The sequence below is a fragment of the Camellia sinensis genome, chromosome 8 (assembly GCF_055761805.1).
Source record: "Camellia sinensis isolate YWXY chromosome 8, ASM5576180v1, whole genome shotgun sequence".
In the NCBI taxonomy this organism is placed as follows: Eukaryota; Viridiplantae; Streptophyta; class Magnoliopsida; order Ericales; family Theaceae; genus Camellia; species Camellia sinensis.
In genome coordinates this window covers 94,865,352-94,874,891 of record NC_138968.1, presented here as the reverse complement: position 1 = coordinate 94,874,891, position 9,540 = coordinate 94,865,352, and the positions used below count along the sequence as shown (strand labels likewise).

The following is a 9,540-nucleotide window of genomic DNA, read 5'->3' as shown; positions in this document are numbered from 1 at the left end:
TTTAATTATAAGTGTTTTAAGAGTCTTAGGCCTTGTTTGGTTTGTTTTTTAGAAAAATTTTTGGAAAAAATTCTGTACAAATAAAATTTCAAGAGTAATCAAACCAAACAAATTTTTTCAAAAAAAAATCTCAAAATTTTGTTTAGTTACCTATTTTCCAAAATCACCCTCTCTCATACACATCAAATCAATCACTTTTTTTTAAAATTCTCTCCCCAAAACAATTTTCTAAAGCCATTTCTGAAAAAATGCAAACCAAACAAGTTTTCGTACTTTTTATCTTAAAAACTAATCTATAAACACAAACCAAACATATCCTTAGATTTTTATCACTTCTTTCTATTCAAAATCTTTTTATTTTTGAGAAAGACCAGGCACCGTTTGAGGAGTGGTTTTGTAGGCTTTTTTTTGACTATTTTAGCCATAAAAGACAAAATAGGCTATTTTAGCCACAACAAACAAAATATCACATCCAACCCATAATCATTACACTCTTTTCTCACAAACAAAATTAAAAAAGTCAAAAAATCAAAAAATTCTTCTCAAACCAAACTTTTTAACTCAGACTAAAATAATTAAAAAAATTAAAAAATTAAAAAATTAACACACTTCCCAAACCAATCCTCCATAGCTTTAATCTTATATTTACGTGACAAGTTGGTAGAGTGTTTGTCTCAAGTTCTCATCCCTATCTTCGAAATAATATATATATATATATATATATTAAAATGCTATATATGAATTAATGCCAACTCAACCAACTGAACAAAATACGATTTGTCAAATCAAGAGTTCAAAATGTATCGAGACATCCATAGAAATGGGATCAAATCGGATTTAACAAAAAAAAAAAAAAAAAAAAAAAAAAATCGAATTTAAGACCTAGGACGCTACTGTCACCAAAAAGGCCAATCATTTATATCATATCCCCAGAAAAATGAACATAACACTAAAAAAAACCTATTTTTTATGTTCACCAATTCAGGTTGAAATCTTCTATTTTTAAAATGATGTTTGTTATTTTGCGATTGACCCCATTTGATTGAGATACAAAACTTAATTTGATTTTGATTTGTTTAATACCAATTTAATTTTGTTTAAATTAAAAATTAAATAATATGATTATAAGTGCATGAAATAAGAAGACACATTTTCTTAATTTAGTTGAGTTTTGAAAATTTATTTTCCAAAAAATGTTCAAAAACTAGTTTGGTGAAAAAAGAAAATAGAAAAATCAAACACATTCATTATTTTCATATAAGTTTTTTCTTTTTGGGGACCGAAACTCTTAAAAAAACTTTAAAAATATTTATCTTTGTGTTCAATTAAAAGACAATCACTTGCTTTCCTAGGCAAATTTTGTCAATATTTACCAGTAGTGCAATGCAACAGAAATTATACACAATGTGCTTTGTTATGGTCTGTTCATTTAAAAATATAAAATCCATCATTATGACCATTATTAACAAAATGTGTCACATACATCATTTTGAAAGAATATTCTCTATATAATGCTACAATAATCTTCTTCCTTTTTATTTATTTATTTATCACCTGGTAAATTAATATTGTGTTGACAAATTAAATGATAAACAAAATATGATCATTATAGCAGTACTACTACATTTTTTCAACTTTCAACCAGGGAAGTATAGCTGTTCTTTCCGTAGGAAATTATTCATAACTGTCACTACCTACTGAAATAAATACTGCAGCGTCATAATGAGGCTGGTTTCAAAACTCAGCACATTGGATAGATTGTTGCCTGTCAAAATACCACCCTATTGATTAAATCAGTTAGACACAACACATGTAGACTTGGATCATCTTCAATTTTTGTTTGAATAAAGATTGGTAAGGCTTTGGGGTTTAAGCCCCAAGCTCACAAGTTCAATTCTTTTTTTGGGTCAATCTCTTGGGCGAAACACTGTTGGTTAGGAGGTTGGACCTCAAAGATGCCTAATTAGCTACTACGTGTGGGTTTAATGCTCCCCCACTGTGCGAGTCCTGACTTAATCGAAGCTTGCCTTGGGAGGTTGGGACAAGCTTCCAGGTTACAGTCTCTTACTCGGAACGGACAACAGGACACATGGGGCGCTGCCTTGGACTTGCGGGAGGGTGGGAGGATTTCCCTGTAACAAAAACAAAAAAAAGATTGGGACCCCTTTGAAGGGTCTAAATCACTGCTGTTTTTGTTTTTCTCCAATTGATAGGAAATTAATGAGGAGAAATTTATTTGATCTTTTAGTTGGAATTGCTCTTAGATGTTCTAAGTCTTTTGCTAGCTTGGTAGTATTTTACCAAGAGGAACTTAACTCGTTCACGAAATATGTAATTATATATTATTTGCTCATTCTGCTGTGTGGTTATGTTTATTGATAAGAAATAGTCACAAGTTAAAACATCCATATCCACCCAAAAAAAGTTAAAATATCCATTTAAAAAAAAAAAAAGTATCTTGATTATCTAGAAACATTTCAATTTATTTGAACTATTTTTACTATATAAGTTGCAAGTAGAAACAACAACAAATAGTCTAATACATAATCTCACAAAAAAAAAAAAAAAAAAAAAATCATAAGTGGTTCATTTAAGTTGCAACAAAACAAACATGCACGAGCCAGCCCCGGCATGCCAAGAAGCATTAAAGAACTTTATAGAATTATTGCAATCTCCCTAGTGTGATTCTTCAATGAGTATCTGAAGTTACCAGAGTAGATGACACTGTAGGATGTTTCTTCAGTGGGCTAAGCAAAAGCTGTGTATGAAACTAATCTTATTGAGAAGAACCTAATGTAGAATGGATGGTACAGGATACAAGGGAGGTTTTTTTCTCATGGAAGAGGTAGCTGAGAGAGTTAAAATTTTGGAAGCAAACTGACAGTTGAAAAACAGACCAGTGGGAAGTGAACAGGCTGGACCTAATAAATATGGTCCAACGTACATTTATAGTGGGGCGCAGCTTTGAAAATTTCCAATAAATTTTATGAACACATAATCAATCACAATAAATAAGGGGGCCATATAACTTATGATAGAGGAATCATCCTCTCTTCTAACAATTTCGATTAGGGTCTATACTCTTTCAATTCTATTGGTTGTTTTAGGTAATATATATGAGAAAAAATAAAAAATAATGATTATGTAATCAATAGAATTGCAAGATCATACACGTAGAATATAAGATGGATCTATGTGATAATTTTTCCTTATGGTGGGATCTATGATTGAAGAGGCTGCTCCACTCACGTTGCTTCACATGTTTGTAGGGATGAATTTTTTCCAACCTCAACCCTAGCAAGTTTTCTCAATCCTGATGGGGAAGTGGACGATGATAGATTTTGCTCTCTCGTCCCATTCTACCTTCCCTCCAGGGGCGGAGGGACACAGTGACCAGGGGGTCACGTGTCCCCCCTGACTTTTTAATAATTTTTTTTTTGGGTCTTAGTTGACATTCACACGGTTACCATCCGACATCTTCACTTTTCAATTAATTTTTATTTTATATTTTTATATTTTTAACTCTCAATCCCAACCAAACACACTATCACGCACAGCCTCACATCATCCACGTTTTGTTTTGTTTTATTTTTGTTTTTTATTTTTTTATTTTGTATTTTGTATTTTATTTCATTGTTATTTTTTTGAATCCCAATCCCAACAAAACACTGACACACACAATCCCGATCACGGAAACAATCTAAAAATTTGCTGGGCAATCTAAAAAAAAATTTGCTGGGCAAAGCTTTCAACGGCAGGTGGTAGGATTTCTAAAACCTCAGCAGTGTATGAAATTCTTTATTTTTTTATTTATTCACAGTACTTGTTAAAAGTGTCTCTGCATTTTGTTGGTCTTCTTTGTCTCCCTTTGTTGCTTTGCAATTTACCGACTCGAGATTCACCAGACCGGGATCACACAACACAGATTTGAGACCACACTACAATCTTGGTGTCTTCTCTTCATTGTTTACAAGTAACTTTATTTTTTATTTTTTACTTTTAAACAAAAATTTTGAGTATTAATTTATAGTTATTTGTTAAGTTTTGATTTGTTATTATTTATGTTAAAATAAGAGATTTTGATATATTAAAATTATGAATCTTGATTGGTGGTGACTTATATTAAAATTAGAGATTTTAGTTTGTCGTTTGTGTTAAAATTAGAGATTTGATTTGTGCCCCCGCTGTATTAAATTCCTAACTCCGCCATTGCTTGCCCCCCACTCAATTATATTTGTTAAGGCCTCGTTTGGCAAGAGGCTATTTTAGCCAATTAGTCAAAAAGTTACTAAATTAGCCAAAAAGTCAAAGATTCTCTTTTCTCTCTACTTTTTTGCACATCTTTTCGTAATTAGCCAAAAAGTCATCCCAAACATACAAGTTTTTTTTACCTACCTTTTTATCCAAATAACCAAAAAGTTACTAAATTAACCTGTTCCCAAACGAGGCCTAAATATATTTACATGTATATAATTTTATTTTTCTCTTTATAATTAAGATTATAAATGTTAAAATATTACATTTAACACTCGTTTATTATTTTTTATCCGATGTGTTTAACTCATTAATTATAAATTATTACCTGTAATATACTACATTATCTCTAGTTTTTATTAATATCCAGATTATTAATATCCCAAATCATATCAGGAGAAGGGCAAATTGGGAAGGTGGCAGAGGCCGGCACTATAAATCCGCCATGTTGCCATCCTTATCTATATTTTGGGAAAATGTTTAAGACGTATAAAAAAAAAAAAAAAAAAAAATTCCTACAATTGTACCTACAATAATGCTATATTACACGTGTTAACTTTTGATTTGTCTATATTTTGATTGGTCTCTCATCAATCTTGGATTTGTCCTTGTATATGATTGAGCTAGCTCTCGGTGCCAACCTAATTGGGATTGTTGAGTTTAGTTATAATGCTTGATGCACTGTCCTATTTTTATTAATAAAAGTTTTCATTTGTATTTCTTTCTTCATCAATAAAATTTTCTTTTGTTAATAAAAAAAAAAAAATTTGATTTGTTATACATCAAATAATATAGGGTCCCACCCCTCTTGTGACATCAACGTGAGTGAATTTGTGGATTAAAAATGTAAGGGTGTGTTTGGTAACGTTTACGTTTTTAGTTTATATTTATAAAAATTTTATAAACTGATTTTTGTTTATTTTTAGAAAAACATAAACTACAAACGCGTTTGGTAATTGACAAAATGTTTAAAAAAATTTAAAAATATAAAAAGAGTGAGAAATGGCAAGTGGTGGCGGAAGACGGTGGTGGAAAATGCTGACGGTGGGTGGTGGGTATCTGGTGTGGTGGGTGGTGGCGGGTGGGTGGGTGGGTGACGGTGGCAGGTGGTGGGTGGTAGCGAGTGGGTGGTGGTGGTGGTGGTGGCGGCGGCGGCGGCGGCAGGTTGTGGGCAGTGGTGGTGAGTGGTGGGTGGTGGTGGTGGTGACGGGTGGTGGTGGCAGGTGGGTGGCAAATAGCGGGTGGGTGGTGGGTGGTGGCGGCAGGTGGGTGGCAGGTGGTGGTGGTGGGTGGGTGGGTGACGGTGGCGGGTGGTGGGTGGTAGCGAGTGGGTGGTGGTAGCAGGTGGGTGGCGGATGTCGGGTGGTGGCGGGTGGGTGGTGATGATGGGTGGATGGGTGACGGTGGCGGCAGGTGGGTGTTGGTGGTTGGTGGGAGGTAGGTGGTGGGTGGTGGTGGTGGTGGTGGGTGAGTGGGCGACGGTGGCGGGTGGTAGGTGGTAGCGAGTGGGTGGGTGGTGGGTGAGTGGCAAGTGGGTGATGGTGGTGGTGGTGGTGGTGGTGGTGGTGGGTGGTGGTGGCGAGTGGGTGACAAGTGGCTGGTGGTGGCAGGTGGTGGATGGTAGTGGCAGGTGGGTGGTGAATGGTGGTGGCAAGTAAGTGGCGGGTGGTAGCGGTGGGTGGTGGGTTATGACGGGTGGATGGCAAGTGGGTGGTGAATGGCGGTGGTGGTGGCGGTGGCGAGGGGTGAGTGGTGGTGGTTGGGTGGCTGGTAGGTGGTGGTGGATGGTGGTGGCGGAAGACGGTGGTGGAAAATGGTGACAGGTGGTGGCTAGTGTTGGGTGAAAAAAAAAAAAAACTCAAAACGAAAACACATTTTTTGTATTTTTATTTTTTGGCCAAATTTATAAACTGAGACCACTGATTTATAAATCAAAAATTTTATCAAACAAGTTTTTATTTAAATTTTTAAAATTTTTATAAATATAAATAGAAAATTGAAAACGTAAGTATTACCAAACGACAACTACGTATGTAGCATAACTTATTTTCTGTGATCGAGCATGTGTCTGCAAAATTATTGTAAATTTGATATCGGTGTCAAATGGCAGACACTACGAAGAAATATAAAAGGATCCGCTCCGCTCTCATGAAAATCTCAGTTGCACTTGCAGCACCATTGCCTATATAGAACTTGCAAAGTAATATAAACCTACCTCTCTCTCTCTCTCTCTCTCTCTCTATGGAGCTCTTCATGGCAATCTGTCTGCTTCCCCTCACCTATGTTATCTTCCAACTTTTCAAGTTGGTCTTAGAGAGGAGAGACCAATGCTGCTATATGTTAGCCTATGAGTGCTATAAGGCCCCAGAAGATAGGATGCTAAACACTGAACTCTGCGCAAATATCATCCTACGCAACAAGAACCTAGGCCTGGAAGAGTACAAATTCCTCTTACAAACCATTGTCAATTCCGGCATCGGTGAAGAAACTTATTCCCCAAGAAATGTCATAGAGGGGAGAGAAGATATCCCGACTCTGACCGACGCACTATCCGAGATGGATGGCATCTGCTACGAGACGCTCGACAAGCTCTTTGCTCGAACGGGGATTTCTCCGTCCGAAATCGACATACTCGTGGTGAACGTGTCATTACTCTCCACTGTGCCGTCTCTGACAGCCCGGATCATAAACCGGTACAAGATGAAGGCAAATGTGAAAGCCTTCAATCTCTCCGGAATGGGTTGCAGTGCAAGCCTTGTAGCCATCGATCTCGTCCAGCACTTGTTCAAGTGTCAAAAGAATTCACTTGCCATTGTTGTGAGCACGGAGTCCATGGGTTCAAACTGGTACTGTGGGAAAGAAAGATCCATGATGCTGTCCAACTGTCTGTTCCGGTCCGGAGGTTGTTCGATGCTCTTCACGAACAACAGGTCTTTGAAACACCAGGCTATTTTGAAGTTGAAGTGCATGGTTCGTACACATCTTGGCTCAAACGATGAAGCCTATGAATGTTGCATACAAGTAGAAGACGATCTGGGTTACCGAGGTTTCCGACTCACCAAAGACCTCACAAAAGCAGCTGCTATAGCTCTCACTCGGAACCTACGAGTGTTAGTACCTAAAGTGCTACCAATTTGGGAACTACTTCGATACACCATCGTGTCTTATCGTCGACGTAAATCACAGCACACCAAGTTGGAAGGCGTTGGATCGGGTTTGAATCTCAAGACCGGCGTCGAACACTTTTGTTTACACCCGGGTGGAAAGGCCGTTATTGATGGGGTTGGCAAGAGTTTAGGCCTCAGTGATTATGATCTTGAACCACCCAGAATGGCACTTCATCGATGGGGTAACACATCAGCCGGTGGACTCTGGTATGTTCTGGGTTACATGGAGGCTAAAAAGAGGCTCAAGAAGGGTGATAGGATTCTGATGATCAGCCTTGGTGCCGGATTTAAATGCAACAATTGTGTGTGGGAAGTGATGAGGGATTTGAAGGATGGCAATGTTTGGAAAGACTGCATAGACAGCTACCCATCAAAAACCGCTGCCAACACTTTCATGGAAAAGTATGGGTGGATCAATGATGAAAGTGCAAGCTTTATCCGACTTGACTAAAGTTGTATTTGGATCTTAGATTTGTGCAGGATTTTGTTGAGAGAAGAGAAAAGGAATCATTTTCCTTTCTTTTCCTTTACCCATAACAGATCCCTCCACAAATTCAATATTCAAATACAACTTAAAACATCATGATATTCTTGGTTTCACTATGGTGCTTCTTTATCCCTTATAGTTTTTAATTTTCCTTTCTGTATTGCATTTTGTGTATGATTTTCAAATTCCAGTGGGGTTCTAATGCTGCCCTTGTTACTTGCTACATGAATTATTGTAAGTGTGCACTACTTTTCAGATCAAGTGTTTGATTCAGCAAAAGAAATTAGAAATAAAAAATAAACAAAAAGATTGATGTATTTCATAGATTTTAGTTTGATTTTATTTACAAAGTTCTTATGTTTGTAATTTGTGTCTCAAATTCCTAATATTGTGCATAGTTTTCTTGTGCAAAAATCAATATTTTATTTTTAATTCATCGTCAAACAAGGAATTCAATGGTTCATGTAAAAAATAAAATCAAAATAAAAAAAGTGTGAATTAATTTGGAATTGGGGTCCTTGTTAGGATAGCATTATCAAGTTGGTTGTTTTTAATGAACAAAATCTCATTCTATAGGATTTTCATTGGATAAAATTATATTGTCAACAATATCTTGTTGAGAATTGAAAGATTTGTTATCATGAATGCTAATTGATTGATTGATTAGTTAATTAATTGGATTTTGAATTGGCTTGAGATCTATTAATCAATTGTTATTTGTCAAAATTGAGAATGATTTGATCATAATTGGCGTATTCATGCCATCCCATCCCTTTTTTTTGTTTTGTTTTGTTTTATTTATTTATTTATTTTTTTTTGTTTTGATCAATAAAAAAAAGAAAGAAAGAACTTTTATTGATGATAAAATCATCCATCAAATGAGGTTACATAAAAAAAGAGGTGGAAGGGCAGAAACTATCATAGCAAACTATCTAAATTCCAATTAAATTGACACCGAAAAGAGAGCCCAATCATCTGCAAGCTCAACCACAAAGGATTGGTGAGTAGAAAGCCACCCCACCTCTCTCTAGGGACATTTCCATAGGACTAAGTTATTTCACTCTTGTTAAAGCACATTTTGATAAGAAAAAATTTTCAGGGCAATTGTCTACACGTTTCTTGATCTTGTTGGGTTTCCCCTTAATTGTATCCAATCAATTAGGTATCGTTTAGTAACACTTACGTTTTTTATTTTCTGTTTATATTTATAAAAATTTTAAAAACTCAAATAAAAACTTGTTTGGTAAAATTTTTGATTTATAAATCAGTGGTCTTAGTTTATAAATTTGGCCAAAAAATGAAAACACAAAAAATGTGTTTCCATTTTGAGTTTTCAGTTTTTTTTTTTTTACCACCCAACACTACCCACCACCCGCCACAATTTTCCACCACCGTCTTCCGCCATCACTATCCACCACCCACTCCTCACCACCACCTGCCACCACCACTCACCACCCACCTGCCACCACCACCCACCACTTACCTGTCACCCACTCGCCACCACCATCCACCCCTCGCCGCCATCACCACCCACCTGTCATCCACCCGCCACCTACTTGCCACCACCACTCACCACCCACCTGCCACCCACCCGCCATCTACTGTCACCACCCACCACTACTACCACCACCA

At 36.6% G+C, this 9,540-nt stretch overlaps 1 protein-coding gene across 1 annotated transcript; it reads left to right on the top strand.

The window, feature by feature from the left end:
- The first annotated feature begins 6,276 nt into the window (after positions 1-6,276).
- On the top strand, positions 6,277-8,225 carry LOC114271000 (3-ketoacyl-CoA synthase 19). Its single transcript, XM_028212614.2, has one exon. The coding sequence runs from the start codon at positions 6,496-6,498 to the stop codon at positions 7,870-7,872; it is 1,377 nt and encodes a 458-aa protein (XP_028068415.1). The 5' UTR covers positions 6,277-6,495; the 3' UTR covers positions 7,873-8,225.
- Positions 8,226-9,540: the final 1,315 nt, after the last annotated feature.

Coding starts and splice junctions, on each gene's coding strand:
- LOC114271000 (XM_028212614.2), top strand. CDS start 6,496: ATGGAGCTCTTCATGGCAATCTGTCTGCTTCCCCTCACCTATGTTATC.